This window comes from Sus scrofa, chromosome 3, assembly GCF_000003025.6.
Source record: "Sus scrofa isolate TJ Tabasco breed Duroc chromosome 3, Sscrofa11.1, whole genome shotgun sequence".
Lineage (NCBI taxonomy): Eukaryota > Metazoa > Chordata > Mammalia > Artiodactyla > Suidae > Sus > Sus scrofa.
The window spans coordinates 55,868,052-55,891,804 of NC_010445.4; the positions used below are offsets into that span (position 1 = coordinate 55,868,052).

A 23,753-nucleotide genomic window follows, 5' to 3' on the forward strand; every position below is an offset into this window, starting at 1 on the left:
TCTAGGACTCAGATCTAGGGTCCAGGTTTAAGGACAATGTATCAAGATACATATCTGTAACTAAAGATCAGGTTTAAGGTCATATTCAAGGTTCAGGACAAATTCAAGCACACACTGAGGTATGGTGTCTGATTTTCAGGTCCAAGCCCATGTACAAAGACAGGGTCAATAGCCAAAGCCTATGACCAGGTTTACATCTGATTACAGTCCAAAAATCAGGTCAAGGTCTAGGTCTGAGTTCTGGCTTCAAGTCCAGGTTTAAGATTCAGGTGCAAGGTCTAAAGTTTACTTCCAATGTTCAAGTTCAGGGTTTGGTTCAAGGCCCATGACTATTTTTGAGGTCTGACACTCATATCTAAGGTTGAGGTACCAAAGTGTAGGTCAGATTTGAGAGGTTGAGGGGAGACTAGCCAAGATGGCAGAGTAGAAAAATCCTGAGCTCATTTCCTCTCAGGAGCTCACTAAAATCACAACTATTTGCACTGATGAAAAAGACTAAAACCTATCAGAAATGATCTTTTACAACTAAAGACATAGGAAGGAAGCACAACTAGACAGGAGAGGTGGACTCGAGATATAATCAAACCCTATACTCGTGGGCAACCCACACACTGGAAAATAATTATATTGCAGAGGTTCTCCCACAGGAGTGAGAGTTCTGAGCCCCAACTAAGGCTCCCTAGCCTGGGCGTCCTGAACCAGGAAGAGGAGTCCCCAGAGCATTTAGCTTTGAAAGCCAGCAGGGCTTAATTTCAGGAGCCCTAAAGGACTGGACAGAATAGAGACTTCACTCTTTCTTTCTCTCCTTCCTTCTTTCTTGGCCACACCTTCAGCATATGGAAGTTCCTGGGCTAGGGATCGAATCGGAGCTGCAGCTGAGTCCCATACCACAGCCACGGCAACACCAGAGCTGAGCCACATCTGTGCCCTATGCCGAAGCTTGGGGCAATGTGAGATCCTTAAAGCACCAAGGGACGTCAGGGACGGAACAAATCCGCATCCTTACATCCTTAACCTGCAGAACCACAAGGGCTCTGAACTCCGAGACTTCAGTCTTAAAAGCTGCATACAAAACCTCTCACCTACGCCAGGACCCAGGGCAAAAGCAGTATTTGATAGGAGCCTGAGCCAGACCTACTTGCTGGTCTTGGAGAGTCTCCTGGAGAGGAGGGGTGAGTCGTTCAGCTGTGGCTTACCTGGGCGACATAGACACTGGCAGCAATGCTTGGGAGCATTCAACCAGGTGAACACGCCTGGTAGCTGCCATCTTGGCTAGTTGACCTCAGGGCCTGGCGCCACCCAACCATCTCATTCAACCGCCTATAGGTGCCAGTGTTGGGAAGCCTCAAGCATAGTCCCACCCACTAACAGACTGGCCGCCTAAAGACTTTCCCAGCCCACAGCTGCCTCTAGACACGCCCCTAGAAACGGCCCTGCCTACCAGAGGGCCCAGACCCAGCTCCACCCACTAGTGGGTGGCACCAGTCCCTCCCTTCAGAAAGCCTGCTCTGGCCTCTGCACCAACCTCACCCACCTGGGGCAGACACCAGACGCCAGAAACCCACAATCTAGGCTCCAAAAGCCACTTGCTTTTCTTTGCAGAGAAGAGGCTGCAGAGCTGAGAAGCCCTCCGGAGTGCTCCTTCTGTTTTTTCAGATTCCCTGTCTTGCACCAGAGCCCTCTGCAAACCATCTGTGCCCCAGCGGCGCTATGCAAACCCCATGAGTCTGGCAATTACATGGCATTTTAAAAAACTTTTCTGGAGGGCTCTGGGAGTGTTGCTGGGCTTCAGGAGTGGTTCTCAGAGGCTTCCCCCGCTCGATGGTGTTTGTGTGCAGTTGAGCAAGAGGCAACATCCAGCGGGGTGGGGAGTGAGAGTGGGGGTGGGTGGACAAGTGTTGCTCAAGTTGCTCGCGCGTGATCTTGGAAGGCAGGCTGGACCCGGGGTGCAAAGTGGAATGCTCCTGTTTAAGACCAAGATGGCAGGATATTTCTCGTTTTAAATAGAAAGGAGAGGGGTGCCCCTGCACTCTTGTAATAACTGCAGGCTACAAGGGTGTCCATAGATTCTGGTATTTAGGGTATTTTCTTTTGTGTATTAAAACAATGCTGCACTAAACATTTGTGCAAGTCTCTGGGTACACAAATGTGGAAGCTATCCTATAATATGGAGCCAGAAGTAGGGTTGCTAGGCAACAGGGATGAGTTATCAACTTTTCTAGACAGAGTCACACCCTGAACTTCAGAGAAGCATTTTTCTTCCCCCTTTTACTCATCATGAATTGCAATTCTCCTCTTCCTCAGGGTCTCCAGACCCAGAGAAGGAAGCTGCCTTGGCTTCTATTTGATAGAAACATGGCAGGAGAGTCTGAGAGGAACACGTTTGCCTGATGAAGTTACAAGAGATTCCTGGCCCTGCTTAATGTTGGGAGTTGGTAGCCTCAGATGTCTGAGGGCCAGGGCTTCAGGGGGATGGAGCAGGTCTCTCCCATATTGAATCAGTTGAGTTAAATATTTTCAGATGATCTTTATACTGGTTACTGCCAAGATATCTTTTGTTTAGCCCTGCTGGTTCCTTGAGGTCTGGCTACTTTGGGGCTTTCTAAGCTTGAGGCACTGGAAGCTTCGCTAGCTTGGGTTCCCCAGAGCCAAAGCTCCAGCCTGCTCCTCTGAGGTCCTATCACCTCTCCCTGCCCCCCAACAGTTCCGCCAGGGAACCTGCATCAGTCATAACTTGAGTGGTGCCCACCAACGTTTTCTTCCTTTCTTCTCAGAGACTGAGACACACACACACACACACACCACACACACACACACACACCCTGACTCCTTGAGCTTATAGTCCCACCAAAAGCACAAAGGATGAGCTGTCGCCCAGCATGGATCCCCATGGCTGAACCCAATGCAGTGGGCCAGCCTCCAATGCCAAGCACGATGGCTGGAAGCCGACAAACTCTGTCTCAGCTTCCAAGACAGTGAATAGGAGTCCAGAAAACCACCTGAGACTCAACTCCCAACAGTCTTGGCAGCTGGAGGCTAATGACATGACATTGTATTCATGTACCCCTGTAGGAAAATAAGGTGATGTTCTCCTTTTCTTTTTTTTTTTTTCTTTTTGTCTTTTTACCTTTTCTTGAGCTGCTCCTGCGGCATATGGAGGTTCCCAGGCTAGGGGTCTAATCGGAGCTGTAGCCACCAGCCTACACCAGAGCCACAGCAACACGGGATCCGAGCTGCGTCTGCAACCCACACCACAGCTCACGGCAATGCCAGATCCTTAACCCACTGAGCAAGGCCAGGGATTGAACCCGCAACCTCATAGTTCCTAGTCGGATTCGTTAACCACTGTGCCGTAATGGGAACTCCTCCTTTTCTTTTCTTTTTTCTCTTTACTGCTGCACCTGCAGCCTATGGAAATTTCCAGGCTAGAGGTGGAATTGGAGCTGTAGCTGCCGGCCTACACCACAGCCACAGCAACAGCAACACGGGATCCGAGCTGCATCTGCAACCCTCACTGCAGTAGTAACGCCAGATCTTTAACCCACTGAGTGATGCCAGTGATCGAACCCACAATCCTCATGGACACTGTGTTGGTTTCTTAACCTGGGTTCCCACTGAGCCACAACGGGAACTCCAAGGCGATGTCTTCTGCACCCATGAGGTTGAGTGGAACATCCCCATTACACTGTGTTATTTACAATTTCATTCACAATACCTCTGGGAGGTGGGCAATATCGCTCCCATTTTTCAGGAGAGGAAGGCGAGGTCTAGTGAGGTTAAAGAACTCACTCAAGGAGTTCCCAACGTGGCTCAGTGGTTAACGAACCTGACTAGGAACCATGAGGTTGCGGGTTCAATCCCTGGCCTGCTCAGTGGGTTAAGGATCTGGCGTTGCCGTGAGCTGTGGTGTGGGTTGCAGACGCAGCTTGGATCCCATGTTGCTGTGGCTCTGGTGTAGGCCAGCCGCTACAGCTCCGATTAGACCCCTAGCCTGGGAACCTCCATATGCCGAGGGAGCGGCCCTAGAAGAGACAAAAAGGCAAAAAGGCAAAAAAAAAAAAAAAAAAAAACCTCACTCAAGTGGCAGGGTTGTGACTTGAACCAGGGCAGTCCTGACTCCCTGAAGCTCTCATTCTAACTTACCATCCCAACTCCTTGAACAGAAACTTTAGGAAAAGCTGGGGAAATGCTTACCCAGCTTCCTGTGGATTCATGCCTTCCTGAACTGCCTGAACACCCCCATGGCGACCCTGGACAAATGATGCCAGGAAATTTAGCATTCTTCTTCTTTTTTTTTTTTGTGTTTGTGTTTGTGTGCTTTTTAGGGCCTCGTGGCATACAGAAGTTCCCAGGCTAGGGGTGGAATTGAAGCTGTAGCTGCAGGCCTATACCACAGCTATGGCAACGTGGGATCTGAGCTGTGTCTATGACTTACACCATAGCTCACGGCAATGCCGGATCCTTAACCCACTGAGTGAGGCCAGGGATTGAACCTGCAACCTCATGGTTCCTAGTCGGGTTCGTTAACTACTGAGCCACAAGAGAATTCCTGGAATGCACTTCTTATAACCCCTGAATGCTTTGAATTATTCGCTCTGAGAAGGGTTGCATTTTCTTACCTGCTTTTGTACACATTTCCTCACATGGAGCGTGTGCTGTCCTGTTCTTTGAGGGGGAAGCAAGAGTCATTGCCCTAAACACAGACCCCAGGACTGAATCTTCCCTTACGACAAAATATGAAGCAGGAGTCATTCAGTATTTTTAAAATCCATGTCTCTATTTCTCCTGTGCAAACACGAACATAGGCATAATTAATATTTAAGGCTTTTTAAAACATATGCATTTTGATAACACGTTGTTAGTTACATTTTTACCGATGGTACGAGCTTGGAGCACGCCTTCCTTTAAAAGGCCTTTTAAATTCATTTTTTTTAAAAAGCTAAAATGGTCAAATGACCCATTGTAAAAACTAGACGAGACCCATGTAAATCCAAAATGCATACTTGAAAATCCAGCACCTTTTGTCCAAACTACGTGAGGGCCCAGTTATGTAGCATATAGATGATAACATCAGACCACAGAGGCCAAAGTTGCCAAAGCAAATGGGGCATCTTGTCCGAGAAGAGGGAAGAAGAAGAGGAAGATAAGAGAAAGAAGGAAGAAGGGGAGACAGAGACAAAGACAGAAGCAGAGAGACTGAAGAAAAGTGCAGGAAAACCTGCGTGTATGGCTTCTCTGCATCAGGAGAGCAATTTGTCTCGGAGTTATTTACAATGTGTATTAAGGAAAGGATGGGCCGTTAAGGTAATAATTCACAATCACAGAACCCAAATCTATAGCTAGCTTCTAAAACGAAATGTTAATGGAATTCTATTTACAGGATAAAACAAAAAGAGCTAGTTCTCCACTCAGTACATTTTTGGCTAGCTAAGGGCTTCGCCCCAGGAGGTAATAACCCAGGATTGCGAGGCTTCCTCTTCCGGGGTGGAGGAGCAGCCTGCAAAGTTATGGCCCCAAAGTCCTCACACTCAGCTTGTTTGAGGACCCCATTCTGACCCCAAACTGAGAGGCTCTGCTCTCAACAGAGCATGCTGCCCCAGAGCCCCGACTCAAGGACCAGGAGGGAGGCTGTCTTTGAGCCCAGGTGGTGATTTAGGTGGTGTCTCTTTCCCTAACGGATGCTCTTTTCTATGAATCAGGTTCCAGTTCCCCAGGGGTTGGATGGCTGGGAGCCTGCATTTGCTTCTCAGACTTGAAGTAACCTCAGCTGGGGCGACCTGGCTTCAACCCTGGTGTTTGTCAGAGTGCCACCAAAGGCCAGGGTTGCTAGGATCCCAAAGAGCACAGGAGGAGATACCAGAGTCAGAAACATGCCCCAAACTGTCTCATGCATCAAACTTGATGTCCATGAATATTTGGGGTCTATTACATCTCCCTCATCAGAAGGTGGCGGGTTCAGGGGCGGAAGGGGGTGGGTGACTAAATAATCTTCCATTTACAAAAAAAGTATAAGTTCAGGGAGTTCTCTGATGGCGCCATGGATTAAGGATCCAGCATCATCACCCCAGTGGCTTGGGTCACTGCTGTGGCGAGGGTTCAATTCCTAGCCTGGGAAATTCCACATGCCACGGTGTGGCCAAAAACAAAAAAAGTTCAAAAGTCTAAATATTCATGGATAAAAAAATAAGAGTTCTGTGCTCACACTTTCATACTCTTGCATTGGGGACATCTCACACTGTACAAAGCCCCCCCCACCCCCATGCAGCATCTCACATGGAGCTCACAGCAGCCTGCCACTTAACTGGGGACTTAATGAGGTCCCTTTTCTAGATGAGGAAACTGAGGATCTCTCCCAAGGCCCCAGGGCTTGCAAAGGGTAAAGAAATCTGGAATTCAACCCAGCCAAATCCAGCACCATGGAGCCGGGGCCACACAGCATCACGAGGACGGCTGACTCTGTGAAGCCGGAGACAGAGCTGCATTTTCACTGCTGTTTGGTCTCCGTTTGGGGCTCGTCCCCCTGCACATCCCCAGGCACATCCCCTTCAGGCGGAAGGCTGATCTTCACCTGGCTTTCCAGCTGGCTGAGCCGCTGCTTCACTTTCATCTGGGTGGCGTTGTACTCAGCCAGGAGCCTCGCAAACCGGGTCTGCAGGGTGTCCAGGGAGGTCTCCAGGTGCTCCACCTTCTCCTCAAGGTCCTTGGGGTCTGCCCCGGCCTTGGCCAGCTCCTCGTCGATGAGGTTGTCCTTCATCAGGATCTGCCGCCCCTTCTCCTCTAACGCCTTCTTGGCCTCTGGGTATTCAGTGAGCGCCTCCATCAAGTCATCCTTGGAGAGGCAGAAGAGGTCCGAGTACCCAATGCTCCTGATGTTGGCTGTCCTGCGGTTCCCCGACTTGCTGCCCTTGATGTTCAAGATGCTGATCTCCCCAAAGTAACTGCCATCACTGAGCACCACGAATTGGGTGATCCCGTCCTCGGCCACCACGGCCAGCTTGCCCTCCTTGATGATGTACATCTCCCGCCCGATGTCCCCCTTCTTGCAGATGTAGTCCCCAGGGCTGAACACAGCAGGCCGCAGCTTCAGCACCAGCTCCACCAGCAGCCCTGCCTCACAGTCCTGGAAGATACGGACCTTCCGGAGCGTGTCCAGGTGCACGTTGATGGCGATCTCTGCCTTCAGCTTGTCCGGGAGGCTCTTGAGCACCTCCTTCTCATCCACTGTCTTCTTGTTGGCCCACAGGTAGTCGAACCACCGGATCACCCGCGTCTCCAGGTCCTTGGTCACCTTGCGGAACTGCATGTACTGCTTGATGGAGTCGATCTTGGCCTGGAACTCAGCCCGTGAGGCATTCATGTTCGAGATCATCGAGCCCACATTGCCCACAATGGTGGCAAAAATCAGGACGCCCACCAGGAAGTCTATGACCACAAAGAGATACTCCTCATCTTTGACGGGGGTGGGGTCTCGCCAATGGTGGTCAGGGTCAAGGTGGACCAATAGAGACTGTAGATGTACTTCCTGGAGAGGCGTCCATACTCCGGGATGGAGATGTTTGGGTAGACCCAGGAATCTGTCCCAAAACCAATGAACTTGGAGATGGCAAAGTAGATGCAGGCATTCCAGTGGATGATGATGAGGATATACAAGACCAGGTTCCCAATTCGGAACATGTTGGGGTAGTTGGTCCTCGTCTCTGTGCGGTCGAAGAATTCAAAGAGCCGGGCCAACTTCAGTAGGCGGTTGAACCTCAGTTCTGGGTAGTTCATGCCCACCTTGAAAAAAGCCAGGTCCGTGGGGACCAGGGACAATGTATCCAGCTTGAAGTGCATAGTCTTCCTGTAGTGCTTCCACAGCCGGTCGGCATCCGTGACCATCAAGCCTTGCTCCAGGAAGCCTAACGAAGAAGACAGATCATGTGGGCATCGAAGAGGCTGCTTTTGCATGACCATGGTCCACAGAAAGGTATTCTACCTTGGACTACACAAGATGCAGTTGTACATATATAATAGAAACAATTTCAAAAACCACACTTACCATTACTACGGAAAATGTATGCTGATATTTTCTAGTCAAAGATCTATTTTTTTTTTTTTTTTTTTTTTTATGGCTGCACCCATGGCATATGGAAGTTCCTGGGCCAGGGATTGAATCCAGGCTACAGCTGTCACCTACACTGCAACTGCAGCAATGCCGGATCCTTTAACCCACTGCGCCAGGCTGGGGATTGAACTTGTGCCTCTGCGGTGACCCGAGCTGCTACCTTCGGATTCTTAACCCACTGCACCAGAGCAGGATACTCCTGATCTAATTTATTTCATTCAATTAAAAATATGGATCAGGAGTTCCCATTGTGGCTCAGTGGTTAACGAAACTGACTAGCATCCATGAGGACGCAGGTTCGATCCCTGGCTTTGCTTGGTGGGTTAAGGATCTGGCATTGCCATGAGCTGTGGTATGGGTCACAGATGCGCCTAGGTCCCGAGTTGCTGTGGCTGTGGTGTAGGCCCACAGCTGTAGCTCCGATTTGACCCCTAGCTTGGGAACCTCCACATGCCGCCAGTGTGGCCCAAAAGACAAAAAAAAAAAAACAAACAAACAAAAAAAACCAAAAAATACAGATCAGTTGGGTAAATTTGAATGTGGATTGGGCATCTGATGGTAATGAGGAATGATTGTTAAATTTTAAGAGATATATGGAAGTTATGTTTAAAAAATGGGCCCCTAGTCAAAGCTACATGCTAATAGGTTACTGTATGAGATTTGCCTTAAAAACCTCTATCCGAGGGAGTTCCCTGGTGGCCTAGTGGTTAAGGATTTGGTATTGTCACTTCTGTGGCTCAGGTTTGATCCCTAGCCCAGGAACTTCTGCATGCTGCAGGCACCACTAAACAAAGAAACAAAAACCCCTCCATCCAAGAACAGGTTGGGAGGATAAATGAAACAAGATTGGCAAAATGTTGATAGCTGTTGGGGCTGGGTGAGGGTACATGGGAATTCTTTTTTGTTGTTGTTTTTGTTTTTGTTTTTCAGGGCCACACCCACAGCATATGGAGGTTCCCAGGCTAAGAGTCCAATCCGAGCTACAGCTCCTAGCCTACACCACAGCCATAACAACACTGGATCCTAGAGCTGCATCTGCAACCTATACCACAGCTGAAGGCCAGATCCTTAACCCACTGAGCAAGGGCAGGGATCGAACCCGAAACCTCATGGTTCCTAGTCAGATGTGCTTCTGCTGCACCACAATGGGAACTCCTACATGGAATTCTTAATGCTACTACCTGTTCTGTGTATGTCTGAAAATATTAACAATAAAATATTTAAAAACAATTGTCATGGCTTAGCAAATTGACTTTACCAGTCACTAACAGGGCACCACCAGTCTTTTTTTTTTTCTTTTTTTCCATCTTTTCTAGGGCCGCACTCACGGCATACGGAGGTTCCCAGGCCAGGGGTCTAATTGGAGCTGTAGCCATTGGTCTACACCACAGCCACAGCAACGCGGGATCCAAGCCGCGTCTGCAACCTGCACCACAGCTCACGGCAACGCCGGATCCTTAACCCACTGAGCGAGGCCAGGATCAAACCCACAACCTCATCCTTCCTAGTCAGATTCGTTAACCACAGTGCCACGACGGGAACTCCACCACCAGTCTTTTTAAAACATTGCTGAGGAGCACAGGCGTTCTTTTTCCTGGCTGCACATTACTGTCACCTAAGTGGCTTTTAAAACATATGAAGCCTGGGAGTTCCCATCCTGGCTCAACGGAAACAAATCTGACTAGTATCCATGAGGACTCCGGTTCGATCCCTGGCCTCTCTTGGTGCGTTGAGCATCCAGCATTGGCATGAGCTGTGGTATAGGTCTCAGATGTGTCTCGGATCTGGCGTGGCTGTGGCTGTGGTATAGGCCGGCGGCTACAGTTCCAAATCGACCCCTAGCCTAGGAACCTCCATATGTTGCGGATGTGGCCCTAAAAAGAAAGAAACAAACAAAACTTATGAAGCCTGGGTCCCAACCCCTGGGACTCAGCCTGGTCTGGAGATGAGCTGGTCCGTGGGTGTCCTGAGGCATTCTTACTGGTGAAATCAATCAAATAGGCCATGACCTGCCACATCCTCTTCTTTTCTCTTTCTTTCTCTTCTTCTTCTCTTCTTTCGTTTTTCTTTCTCTCTCTCCTTCCCTCCCTCCCTTCCTTCCTCCCTCTTTCATTTTCAAACATGCACAAGAATAGACCAACATAATGAATGCTTTTTAGACTTGGGTAGCATCAGAACCACCCTGAGGGCTCTGTAAGATGCAGCACCAGATCTGACCCCAGAGGTCGGTCCCGTGGCACTGGAGCACGTCTAACAACTTTCAGGTGATGCTGCTGGTCCAGGGCCACACTTTCAAGGCCAGATAGAGGTAGGACTGCTTCCTCTGTGAAGAGCAAACATCCAGTCTGCGGTCACATGTTAAGGACTCCCTGGTTCCTGGCCCCCTTTCTCTATTTCATTCTTTGGTTACAGTCGTGTTTATGGGGTGCCTGGATCCTTACATGGCACTCCTGTGCTTGGGACTCCCCATTACTTCCTTAACTATCTTCTCTCAAGTCTGACGATTTTGTCACTTGGAACATGATCCATGCCCTTTTGGTGTCTGTGCCCACCGGCCCCGCTCTCCTCTGGCTTCCTGCTGAATCTGAGGTTGCCAAGGACAGTACCAAGCACAAAAAGGGGTGGGATCAATGTCTGAGTGAGGGCAGCCTGTCTCTGAAGCCTGACTGAGACAGGGAGTCCCTTCAATGAGTTGGCCACCCACCAAGCTCTGGCATCTCCATAGGCTGACCAGGGAGCCATGTGACCATGCATCTGTGTTCTTGAGATTGTCTAAGTTATGGGCACTAATCTGGAAGCAGAAGGGGTGCCGTCTGACCTGCTCGGGGGTCACGGTGGACTTTGGGCCAGCCACCTCGCATCATTTCTAAAGCAGTGTGATGGAGGTAATAGTGTCCACACTTCTTGTCTCTGTGGCAGTATTTGTTTTGTTTTGTTTTTTGTTTTTTGGCAGCACCCACAGCACCCAAATGTTCCTGGGCCAGGAATTAAACTCAAGCCACAGCAGGGACAACATGGAATCCTTAACCTCTAGGCCCCCAGGAACTCTGTCATGCAGCAGTTTCGACGAGAAAACAGGATGTGTCTGGAAAACTTTGCTCGTCATGAAGCTACCTGAGGTTTTTCTGTGACCCAGTGGTCTACAACCATGGCACCATTTTAGCTTAAAAACCTTGGAAATGACAAGCAGGGCTTTTACCAGCTTATGCGATGTCTTTGTGAAATTAGAAAAATGGAGTTCCTGTCGTGGTGCAGCAGAAACAAATCTGACTAGGAACCATGAGGTTTTGAGTTCGATCCCTGGCCCCGCTCAGTGGGTTAAGGATCTGGCGTTGCTGTGAGCTGTGGTGAAGGTCACAGACACGACTCAGATCTGGTGTTGCTGTGGCTCTGGTGTAGGCTGGCGGCTACAACTCTGATCAGACCCCTAGCCTGGGAACCTCCATATGTTGCAGGTGCAACCCTAAAAAGCAAAAGAAAAAAAGAAGAGGCCTGATGAGAAATTCAGGCCAGGCTTTACTGGGACTCCTTATCCAGCAGGAAGGAGCAAAAGCAAGTAGCAGGTACTCATGTCTTGAGAATGGGGGAAGCTGGTCTCTTAAATGGGATGAGGGTGGGGGTGGATTGGTGGGTTGGGCTGGAGAACTGGCTTAGGTAGTCTGTGCATGCTTGCATTTTTGGTCCCTTATAGGTTCTTTGTATTCTGTTACTCAAGGAGACATTTGCTGGGGTGCCAGAGCAGGCACTCTGGTGAGGGTCCCAGGTCCTGGCCCATCTTAATCTGAAGGATTCATCATCTGCCTGGGCCCTGTTTCAGATTTTAGTTCTCTCTATACCACAACTCTTCCTCTAAAAGCCACAGGGTAGGAGTCCCCATTGTGCCTCAGCAGTAACAAACCCAACTAGTATCCGTGAGGACGTGGATTCGATCCCCGGCCTCGCTCAGTGCGTTAAGGATCTGATGTTGCCGTGAACCGTGGTATAGGTTGCAGATGTGGCTCAATCTGGTGTTGCTGTGGCTGTGTTGTAGGCTGGCGGCTGCAGCTTTGATTTGACCCATAGCCTTTGAACCTCACTATGCCACAGGTATGGCCCTAAAAAAAAAAAAAAAAGCCACAGGGTAACATGTCCTGGCAACTCTGATTGTCCAAGAAGAGGCACTCCAAGGGCTCCTGTCCTAGATCTCCCTGAGCCTGCCCTGTGGCCCCCAGGTCCCCTCCTGCCCATGCTGTGGGGTCTGCCAGCTGGCCCAGAGAAGGCCTGACACACTCACCTGTCCGGGCTCGGACTAGCAAATCCAAGCCGTAGAGGATGTCTGCCGAGTAGTCCAGGACCAGCCAAAGCATCAGGTGCTCAGACTGAAGCTCATCGAAACAGGCCCTAAACCAGTGTGAGAAGGAGGACAGATGGGCCTGGGGCAGGGGCCCATGAGGGCAGCAGCTCTCTGCTACAAACCCTGGCTGGTCAGTCCAACCCACTAACAGCCCTGCCTGCAGCGTTGCACCCCCACGTCAGCACCCCAGGCTCTGATGAGGAGCCTTAGGCTCCCAGAAACTTTTCTGTCCCAAGGTCACAGAGCTCCTAAGAAGAGCTAGGATTGACCCCAAAGAGTGGGCCCTGTTGTCTCAGCAGAAAGCGACAAGACCCCCCAACCCCCAGGGAAGGGCAGCTTTTCCAGGCCTCAGTGGTAGAGTCAGAGAAAGGGCTGAGGACTCGTCCTTTCTGGGGAAAAATGCCAACAAAGATACAGTCGTTTCTGAGAGATCAGCAATGGAAGGAGCCACATCTACCCCACAGAGGACAGCTCGTTCTCCACCCCGTCCTAAAGGTGAGCTTGGGACACCCTGAGGCCCCTCCTTCGCCCTCACAAGAGCTCAGCCTGCACCCTGGACCAGCAGCCAACTTGGAAAGCCCAAGCCCACTACTAACAGAGACCCTCTGTCCTGCAGGTCTGCTCAGGAATGGCGCCCTTCCCTTCCCCTGAGAGGAGCAGAAACTCCTCCCTGCATCTTCCTTCTGCAACCCAATTAAGAAGGCTCCATGGGAGTTCCTGCTGTGGCGCAAGGGGACTGGTGGAGTCTTGGGAGCACTGAGACGCAGGTTCGATCCTTGACTTGGTGCAGTGGACTGAAGGTCTGGCATTGCCACAGCTGTAACTTGGGTCACAACTGCGGCTTGGATCTGATCCCTGGCTCAGGAACTCCATATGCCGAAGGGTGGTCAAAAAGGAAAAAAAAAGAAGGCTCCTGGGTGCCAGGACTTTCCTTCTTTCTTTCTTTCTTTCTTTTTCTTTCTTTCTTTCTTTCTTTCTTTCTTTCTTTCTTTCTTTCTTTCTTTCTTTCTTTCTTTCTTTCTTTCTTTCTCTCTCTCTCTCTCTCTTTCCTTCCTTCCTCTCTCTCTCCTTCCTTCCTTCCTTTCTCTTTCTCTCTCTCTCTTTCCTTCCTTCCTTCCTTTCTCTCTCTCTCCTTCCTTCCTTTCTCTTTCTTTCTTTTTCTTTCTTTCCTTTCTTTCTTTCTTTCTCTCTCTTTCTTTCTTTCTTTCTTTCTCTCTCTCTCTCTTTCCTTCCTTCCTTTCTCTCTCTCCTTCCTTCCTTTCTCTCTCTCCTTCCTTCCTTTCTTTCTTTCTTTCTTTCTTTCTTTCTTTCTTTCTTTCTTTCTTTCTTTCTTTCTTTCTTTCTTTCTTTTTCTCTTTCTTTCTCTCTCTCTCTTTCTTTCTTTCTTTCTTTCTCTCTTTCTTTCTTCTTTCCTTCCTTCCTTTCTTCCTGCAGTACCCTCAGCATATGAAAGTTCCCAGGCAGAGACTGACTCTAAGCCACAGCTGTGACCTTTGCCTGATTCTTTAACCCACTGCTCCAGACTGGGGATCAAACCTATGCCTCTGCATCGACTTGAGCCTCTGCAGGCAGATTCTTAAGCCACTGTGCCACAGCAGGAACTCCCCAGGACCCTTGTTTTGATCTCAAACACAGGCCCCACCAGTGCCTCAGGGAACCCTGGTGGACCTCTTTTAGGCCCTCCTGGAAGACAGGGACACTGAGGCACATACAGCTGGCTGGTGGCCGGTCCAGCTGCCTCTCTCAGGTGGAGGCCTCGGCCCACACTCCCACCTGCACACAAGCAGACACCAGTTGTAGAAGACTGGCACGGCGATGACAGTCAGCCAGTGGTAGTACAGGTTGCTGGACGGGTCCACCACGATGGTTTCCTTCTTCTTTCTGGAAACACCGACACACAAAGAGCACAGTGTGTTGTTGGATGACCACAGCTTTGCAGGGGCTTAGAGACACCAGGGCCACAGCAGGCCAAAGCTGAAGAGACGGACAGGGTCCTGTCGGGCCTGGGGGGTCATGTGGGTGTATGGGTGCCCCCACGCAGGCTGGGAACAAAGCAGACTCAGAGGTCTTTCCTCCCAGCTCAGCTGCCAGGAAGCTGAAGTGGACTATGAAACCATGGTGATGACACAGGTGATCCACACCCTGCAGGATGCTGGTGAAGAAGAAGGAGTTTGGTGATGTTGGAATTCCCTTGGAGAGCTTTGTGGAAATGCTGACACTCAGGCCCACCCAGACCCCCTCTGGGGCTGGAGCCTGGAAATGCGCTAAATGCACATTTAGTCACCACCGCAGGTGGTTTTGAGGCAGCTCCTCTCTAGACTGAACTTGGGAGCCCCTGGCCCTCCCCTTGTGGGCATCTGTGCCGATGTGCTTAAGACTCATTTGCAATGAGTACCAGGATCCTGCCTCTCCACCCAAATCAGCTACCGGGGAACCTTGGAAGTAACGTCTGCCAGCACTGAACGGGAGAAATAGCTTAGGAGGCTTTCTGGTTTCATTTTCAGGATTTTCGGAGGATTCGAATTTATAGGCTGTGCTGGAGGCGGGGGATGGAGCAGGCTCCCAACTGTTTTCCGGAAGCCGCAGACAACCCTGCCTACCCGTCCCCACCCCACCCTGTGGGTTCGTCCCTGCTGGGGCTCCCACACTCGCCCTGCGGAAGGATCTTCATACCATCTCAGGAGGCCTGATCCTCTCCTGACACCAACTCCTTTTCTGCAGCCCTAAGCAGCCCCGCTCCTGGGCTGACACTAAGTCCTCATGGCATCGCTCTCCTTCCTCGGAGGGGGTGGGGACCGGGCCTACTGTGTCCGGGGAACCCCCTCTTTGGAGGCGGTTTCTCTCAGTACTTACTCCTCTTTTTTGGGGTTTTCCTTTTTGTCTTCTTCCTTTTTCTCTTTCTCCTCCTTTTTCGCCTTGTCACTGGACGACACAGTGTGACATTTAGCAATTTTTCACACACCAAGGTCACTACCATGGGAGAGGGTAGGCCGCTCTGACAAGGGGGAGGGGGCGTGGTGCAGGAAACAGATCTTTCCACCACACTGGGATGAAACGAGATCACTGATTTCATTAATAATAATAATGATATTATTATTATTCCTGAAGAGTGAAGTAAACCACCTCCACCAAAATATCTGTATTATACATTGAAAGGTACACAGGGATTCAGGCTAATATGCCACGATTTCTGTCCTGTTTTCATAAGCCCTTAGGAAGTCTCAAGCAGCTTAAGACAGACAGCTGCTGGCCTATGCCACGGCCACGTCGCAGCCACACCACAGCCACAGCCACACCACAGCCACAGCCACACCACAGCCACAGCCACAGCCACGCCAGATCTCAGCAGCCTCTGCAACCTGAGCACAGCTTACCGCAACGCCGGATCCTTGACCCCCTGAACAAGACCAGGGATCAAACCTGTGTCTTCACAGACACTATGTAAGGTTCTCAACCTGCTGAGCCACAATGGGAACTCTGAGACTGGAAATGTTTTGAGGCAAATAAATGGGAAAATAAACCCCAATCCACACCTTTAGGGTGGCAAAGTCACTGGCAGTTTTGGGAGTCACATGGGAAGCTCTTTGTTCTGCGGCCTTTCCATTGTTCTGGAATGAAATGAACACTTGGCCCTTGGTGAGAAGACTGGGGGACAGAAAGAAAGCGACACCATCAGGCAGAGGTGCGGGTATAGGGGCAAGTCCTTTTGTCATCTGAGGCAAATGAGCCACACAGATGCTTCTAGATTTTGCTGGATGTGATGCTGTGGGTGGGACCGCGGCCCTCTGTCCGCATCTGCAGGAAGGCCTGCGAGGGCAGGTGTCACCTCAACACACATCTTTCCTCTGCTTCCTCTTCTTGTTTTTTTTGGCTGCACCCACAGCATGTGCTGTGGCTGAACCCACGCCACAGCAGTGTCTACGCCAGATCCTTAACCCACCGAGCCACAGGAGAACTCCTGCTTCCTCCTCTTTATTGCATGTCTTTTATGGGCTGGACCTGGTTACAATGGTCACCTATTCACAGTTATGGTAGTTTTGCAAGGCAGGCAACAGCTAAGAAACAAGGTAGAAGGTAAAAGACCCTGCAGACCTCAAGCCTTCCGTCCCCAATCACCTTCAGGCCCTTCAGTTCCCCTGTTCTATGTCCTGGAGGAAGGAAGGGTTGAGAAATAAGTGTCTGCTAATTAAATATTGGTCATAAAAGGATCAATACACTTTACACAGCATTTCATCAGGAAATAATCAGAGATGTGTGCAAACACATACAGAAAAATAATTACCATCATTATTTCTAATAGTCCAAAAGTGTAAGTAATCTCATCACATGACAGAGGAGTTTCAACAATCATGGAATTCTACGAGGCCTTTTTTTTTTTTTTTTTTTTTTTTGGCTTTTTTAGGGCTGCACCCATGGCATATGGAAGTTCCCAGGCTAGGGGTCCAATTAGAGCCACAGCTGCCAGCCTACACCACAGCCACAGCAATGCCGGATCCTTAACCCACTGATTGAGGCCAGGTATCAAATCCGCATCCTCATGGATCCTGGTTGGGTCCATTAACCACTGAGCCATGAAGGGAACTCTTACAAGGCCACTTATAATGATGTTGTGGCAGAATATTCAGTGATGGGATAAAGTTCCTCATATTGTGCTAAATTTAAAAAATAGACTACAAAATATTTTATAATAGCTGTATTCATTTTCTATGGCTTCCAGAACCAATTACCACACATTTCATGGCTTCGAATGGCCCAAATGTATTATCTTGCAGATCTGCAGGTCAGAGGTCTGGCGGGGTCTCAGGGACGTCAAGTTGAAGCATGGGCAGGGCTGTGATCCTTCCTGAAGATGCTAGGGGAGAGTCTGTACCCTGCTCTTTTGTGTCTTTTTGATTTTTCTTTTTTGGCTGCCCTGAGGCATATGGAGTTCCAGGCCAGGGATCAGATCTGGACCACAGTTCTGACCTACGCTGTAGCTGCAACAACACCGGATCCTTTAACCCACTGCTCTGGGTGGTGCTGCAGAGATGCTGCCATCCCATTGCACCACAGAGGGAACTCCTGTTTTCTGCTTATTTGGATGGTTGGCAAAATTCAGTTCTCTGAAATTATTGGGCCAATATCTTCATTTCTTGCTGGCTGTAAGCTGAGGACATTCCCAGCTTTTAGGGGCTGCTGCATCCTTGGTTCCTGATGGCCTTTCCCCATCTTCAAAGCCAGCAATGGCAGGCTGAGTCCTCAAGACATCATCTCTCTGATTTTCTGCTGCTGGGAAAGGTTCTCCATTTTTAAGGACGCATGTGACTAGAATTGGGCCCACCCTGATGATTCAGGCTAATCTCCCATCTCAAGGTCCTTCAGCTTTATCACATGGGCCAAGTTCCTTTTGCAGTGTAAGGTAACATAGTCACAGGATGTGGGGATTAGGACATGGATGCTGCCACCAGGAGCCATTATTCTACGTATTACAGTCGACATTGGTCCTCAATGATGGACATCGTCTCTTATGCAAAAAGACCTCATCCCTATTCCAAGATCCCCCAGCCTCATTCCATTACAGCATCGATGCAGAGTCCCAAATTATCATCTGAGTCTCATTAGCTCAGAAGTCCCGAATCTCATCATCTAAATCAGATGCGGGTGGACTCTGGGGGTGCATCATCCTAGGGCATGAGTCCCCACTAACCTGTGAAACTCTAGAAGCAAATCTTCTGCTCCAAAAACACCAGGCAGGGGAAGAAGTGGGATAACACATGTAGATATTCTAGTTAAACAAGGGAGGAGATAGAAAGACAAAAGGAGTAACTGGTTCCAAGCAGTGTTGATATCCAGCCGGCAATCAGCACTATCCTCAAGGCAGGACAATGATGCCCTGAAGTTCATGGCTTTGGCTGCCCAAGTCATCCTTCCTTTTTCCTAAAAGGAAGCATCTGTTGGTTTGTAGCTGAGTAGTTTTATCAGCCTGCTTCCCATAAATAGAACTTAGGGGTCCAACAGTCTTCCTTCATTTGTACTGTTTTTGTCTTTCAGGTCCAACCTGGCAGTGTTTCTGCTGGTATAAAATCTTCCAGAACTTCATGAATCATGTATACTAGAGGACCACTCAGCTGGCCAGGAGGATCATCCACTGATATTTCTGGAAATCTCTATTTTTGGCTTCTGCTGAGATGGCTAAGGGGAGCCATGCATCCCACCCTCCATTTCTTCAGAGGGTCTTTTATGTGACTGAATATTTGGAACTTTTTATCTTTCTAGTTATTAGCTAATGTGCACACTCATCTTTTTTCCAAAGGCACGCTTTCCTGACAGTGAGTTCTTTTTTTTTTTTTTTTGTCTTTTTGCCTTTTCTAGGGCTGCTCCCACAGCATATGGAGGTTCCCAGGCTAGGGGTCTAATCGGAGCTGTTGCTTCCGGCCTACACCACAGTCACAGCAACATGGGATCCCAGCCGCGTCTGCGACCCACACCACAGCTCACAGCAATGCCGGATCCTTAACCCACTGAGCAAGGGCCAGGGATTGAACCCACAACCTCATGGTTCCTAGTCGGATTTGTTAACCACTGAACATGACAGGAACTCCCCACTTCTGCTTTTAAGAACTCATGGGACTACGCTGGGCCCACCTGGATAATCCAGGCTACTCTCTCCAGCTGAATGTCCTTCAACTTAATCATATTTTCAAAGTCTCCTCTGCCTTGTAAGGTAATCTCCTCATGGGTTCCAGAGATTAGGATGAAAACGTCTTTGATGGCATTGTGGGAATGAAATTATTCTGGTTACCACGCTAGTCAATATTTACTGATTGTTTACTATGTACCAGGCACTGCTGTAAGCACTTGATGCATATTAGAACAGTTAGTCTTAACACAACTCTGTAAGCAAGACACCAATTATAATCCTTGTTTTACAAGTCAGGGAAACTTATACACAGAGAGGTCAGGTAGTTTGCCAAGGTCAAAGGCGGCTGAGCTGGAATACAAGTGCTATTAAGTATATTAAATACATTGCACTTATCTATCTATCTTTCCAGTATATATGCCTAGAGAAAACTTGGAGGGAAATTTGCCAACACATGAGGAGGGACTGTCTCTAACAGTGGGGTTCAACTGTTAACATAAAGTGTTCTTTTTGTGAGTGTATTCCCATGGGTGCTTTTCTGTGTTTTCAAAGTTGTTGACAATGAGCATATTAATACACTGAGTAAGAATCGTTGAATAAGAGCATCCTCTGTTCTCTTGAATCTCCTGCTCTGCCACTAAGTCTTAATGTCAAAACACCAGCAGAGGGCGCTGCCCACAAGCTTATCAGGCACACTTGGCCCTGCTGGGAGTTGAATTAGACCAGGCTCTGCCACCCTTGGTCAGGATTTGTGTCCCCAGGCTACAAGCCTTGGCCTTTCCTCTGGCTATCAACATACTGAAGGCCTAACAATGACCCTGCGCCATCCAGCTGTGTCCTGGAGTCCACCCAGCTCTGCCCCAGCGGACCTACACAGACCTGAGAAACAGATGCTGGTTTTGCCTGGGAGAGTTTGATTGGGAGAAAGAAATTATTTGAGTCCCACAGGACTGAGTGAAAATGCTAGAAATGTGGTGGGGAAATGGGGGAGGGTGTCCATACTTTTTTGTCTTTGTGCTAGGTGGCCCCCTTTGGGGATAGTCCCAAATTTTGTGTGTGTGTGGGGGGCACTTGCAGCATATGGAAGTTCCTGGGCCAGGGATTGAATCCGAGCCCCAGCTGAGACCCGCCCCAGATGCAGCAACACAAGATACTTAACCCATTGGGCCACAGGGGAACTCCCAGTCCTCAATTTTGTCCCTCAGCCCTTGACTGCAGCTGGGCCCAGGATATGAGCCCATCTGAAAAGATTTTCAAGAGCCAGATGGAGCCCATGCCATCCACCTCATCCCTGACCACATTCCAGCTCTGGGATAAAGAAGCCTGGAGACCCACCCACAGAACCTCTGTCCATGACTTCTGGGGCCCTGACCCTTTGTCTGTCTGACTCCAGGACTCAACACCAGTTTCTAAGGTGTTTAATGCCAGCTTTGCCTTTAAATCAAACATGTATCACAGATGTAGCTATCATTTCACAGATTAAATCATTTCATTTTTCTTGACTATTGGCATTTAGGTTTCTGGATTTGATGTCCAAATTCATGTGAATGGGAGTTCCCATCATGGTACAGCGGAAATGAATCCAACTAGGAACCATGAGATTGCGGGTTAGATCCCTGGCTTTGCTCAGTGGGTTAAAGATCCGGCATTGCCGTGACCTGAGGTGTAGGTTGCAGATGTGGCTTGGATCTGGCATTGCTATGGCTGTGGCGTAGGCCGGCAGCAACAGTTCCAATTCGACCCCTAACCTGGGAACCTCCATGTGCCACGGGTGTGGGCCCAAAAAGACAAAAGACAAAAAACAAAAACAAAAAAAATTCATGTGAACAAATGCAGCTAAGAGGGAAGGGTGGGACAGGGATGGACTGGGAGTGTGGGATTAACAGATGCAAACTAGTATGTATTGGGTAGATAAACAACAAGGTCCTACTGTGTAGCACAGGGAACTATATTCAATCTCCTGTGACTAAACCATAATGGAAAAGAATATGAAAAAGAATATATAACTGACTCACTATGCTATCCACCAGAAAGCAACAGCACATTGTACATCACCTATAATTTTAAAAAATTTAAAAAGCAAAAATACCCCAAAATGCAGCCAAGGTTCATAGACACAACAAGTTCTGTCTGAAGAACAAAGAGTCATAACAAGAAAAAGCCTCAGCATATTTCTCTTTCAACTGGAAGCCAAGAAAATGGCATTTCTTGCTGATATGGATGGTCTTCCCCTAAACTCCCACTGAGGCACCCTCCCCTACCTACCCCCGTGGCGTTCCATAAAGGGAGGCTGGAGGACAAGGCACACGCGCATACGTGCTCACACACGCATGTGATCACACGCACATACACGCACACTCCCCGCTCGGGCTCCTGGGTGGCATGGGCCAGAATCACACATCGAGCTGCTCTGCTAGCTCAGCATTGGTGGTAGGAGTAATTACAGGAGATCACAGTCTCAAGAGCCCTTCTCTGGACATATTTAAATTTCCTCTTTCCACTGCCCTCATTACACCCTCCAGATTGGTCCAAAGTGGCCTTAAGACAAGGGCATTCCGCTGGCACAGAGGAGCTCGAGGCTGGAAAGGGTAGTTTCATCATGGAGGAGGTTATTCACTGCTCAGTCAAGGGGCTCCAGCTTGGCACCTTCAGACCTACGGCAGCAGGGGGTGGAGCCCTGAAAACGACCCCTCTGCTTTGCAGAAGAGAGCAACCCGAGACCCAGAGATCCAAGTCACACAGACCACACCCCTCCTGGTTTGTCCAGGGGGCTGGGTTTCCAATGAAAGGAGTGGGATTCTACAACAGTCTAGCGGGGGGTACCTAAGGGGGAGGCAAAGCTGGGGGGTCTGCGGGGAGGAGGGCAAGCGGGGCCCTGCTGGGGTGCAGAAGTACTCACTCCTTCTCTGTGTTGTTGCAGGCATTGGTGTTATTCCTGGCCAGGGGCCAGTCACTGCAGGGCAGGGGAGGCAAAGAGCACAGCTGGGGATCTGAGCTCATTTCCAAGTGGGGACCCCTTGCCCCCACGTGGTTCTTATGTGGCTCCCATCCCCTGTCTCCCCGGCCCTTCACGCAGCTGGAACAGAGGGAGCTGCTCTTGTCAGAGACAAACCTTATTGGTGACTAGTTAGTGCTGCTGAAAGCCTTGAAGGGGAAGGAGGATGAAAACCTGGGTAAACGGAGGCTTCTGATTTCATGAGGAGTAACTCTCTGAATCCCAATGCAGCACCTTGGCCTCAAACACCTCTTAATTTCCTCCAGGTTAAGACCGGAATGGACAGAGCCCCTCCCCAGGAAATCCCATCCCAGGGGCCACTTCCACAACTTCCCAGGGCCAAAAATAGACCCTGGGCAGAGCTGTCCCAGGTTCCAGCCTAGCCTTCCCCTCCCCCTGTCCCCCATTCATCTTACAACTTGAGGGCCTCCTGCCCCGGATATATGTGAGGATCTGGTAGAAGGCAGGGGGCTGGTTTTGCATCCATCTTCGTTTATTGAAAGCTGGATCAGGCAGCACTTGCTGCTGTACTTTAGGAAAAGGCACAACCTCCCTGAGCTCAAATGCCAGTCCGAGTTTTTGACAGGGTTTAAGAAAGCCAGCGTGACCTCTCAGAGCTGGAGGGCAGCCTGCCTCCAGTCACTGCAAACCATTCACAGCACAGAAGACCTCAGAGGCCAAAGCCAGTGAGCTCCAGCCTGGCTTTCCTGGCACCTCTTCTTTGATGATAAACATCCAGCCAAATGCCTTTTCAATATTTCTGCTCGCCCTGCCCCAGCCTCCCTCTCTCATCCAGGATGTGGCTCTAATTGCTGGGGTTGCAGGATGGGTTTGGAGCGTCTGAAAATCCCCTGGGAAATCATGACTGTGAGATTACAGAGGGAAGTTTAGCTCTCTAAGGGGTGGCCCGGGTTTGCCACACCCCTGCGCTCATAATCTTGCCAAGGCCACACCCACAGAAGGACTAAGACCCCTCTCTGCATACACTTTGCTTTGCTGATGGGACTTGGCCTTGAAAATTCAGTCTTTCTCCTCCAGGAAGCCTCCCTGATGGATCAGCTCCCATCCTGCACTGTTGCATTCACCTGCCCACTCTGAACCTCCCAGTGAGGGACCAGGCTATGGTGGTATAGTCAGGGCCCAGCCCTGATGGGGTCTGAGTTCAACCCTCCAATCATCTGGTCACAAAGGGAAATGGACGGAATTGAATGCTCATCTCCATTTGTCTAAAGTCGTGGACAAGACAGTTTGATCAATTAAGCCAAGGAAGTCTTTGCTTGACCAAAAGGATGTGAACCTCTGAACCAGCCCGGCTGGCTTGCTAGCACACCTTTTCCTCCCCCACTCTTTCCCCCTTCTCTATCTTCCCTTTGTCCTTATCTGCCTTTCTTCCTGTCTTTCTGGCCCAGCGGAGAAGACTAATGCAGTCTCTTAATATGGTCACCAGCGAGAAACTTCTCTGAACACTCATATTTTATCTTAAATACATTTGTACATTTTGCAATCTATTGCAAAATCTATAATAAAAATACTCCCCCCAATAAATACAGAAATAAAATGCAGAAGTCATCCCGTTTTTCTCTGAGGCTTCTCTTGCCAGGGGCACTCTGCCTCTCTGAGGCGCCCACGTTGGAGTCCTCCTGGTTTTTTTGACACAGAAACAGATGGCATTTTCTCTAGCAAATTATATAGGGGCCATCTG

The 23,753-nt window shown here is 49.5% G+C and overlaps 1 protein-coding gene across 1 annotated transcript in view; it reads right to left on the reverse strand.

The window, feature by feature from the left end:
* The window catches only part of CNGA3 (cyclic nucleotide gated channel alpha 3), a 63,910-nt gene continuing 44,712 nt past the window's right edge, over positions 4,556 to 23,753 (reverse strand). The window contains 4 exon segments of the mRNA XM_021087243.1: positions 4,556 to 7,455; positions 7,458 to 7,898; positions 12,378 to 12,484; positions 14,211 to 14,318. Coding sequence (XP_020942902.1) covers positions 6,485 to 7,455; positions 7,458 to 7,898; positions 12,378 to 12,484; positions 14,211 to 14,318 — 1,627 coding nt within the window. The 3' untranslated portion in view covers positions 4,556 to 6,484.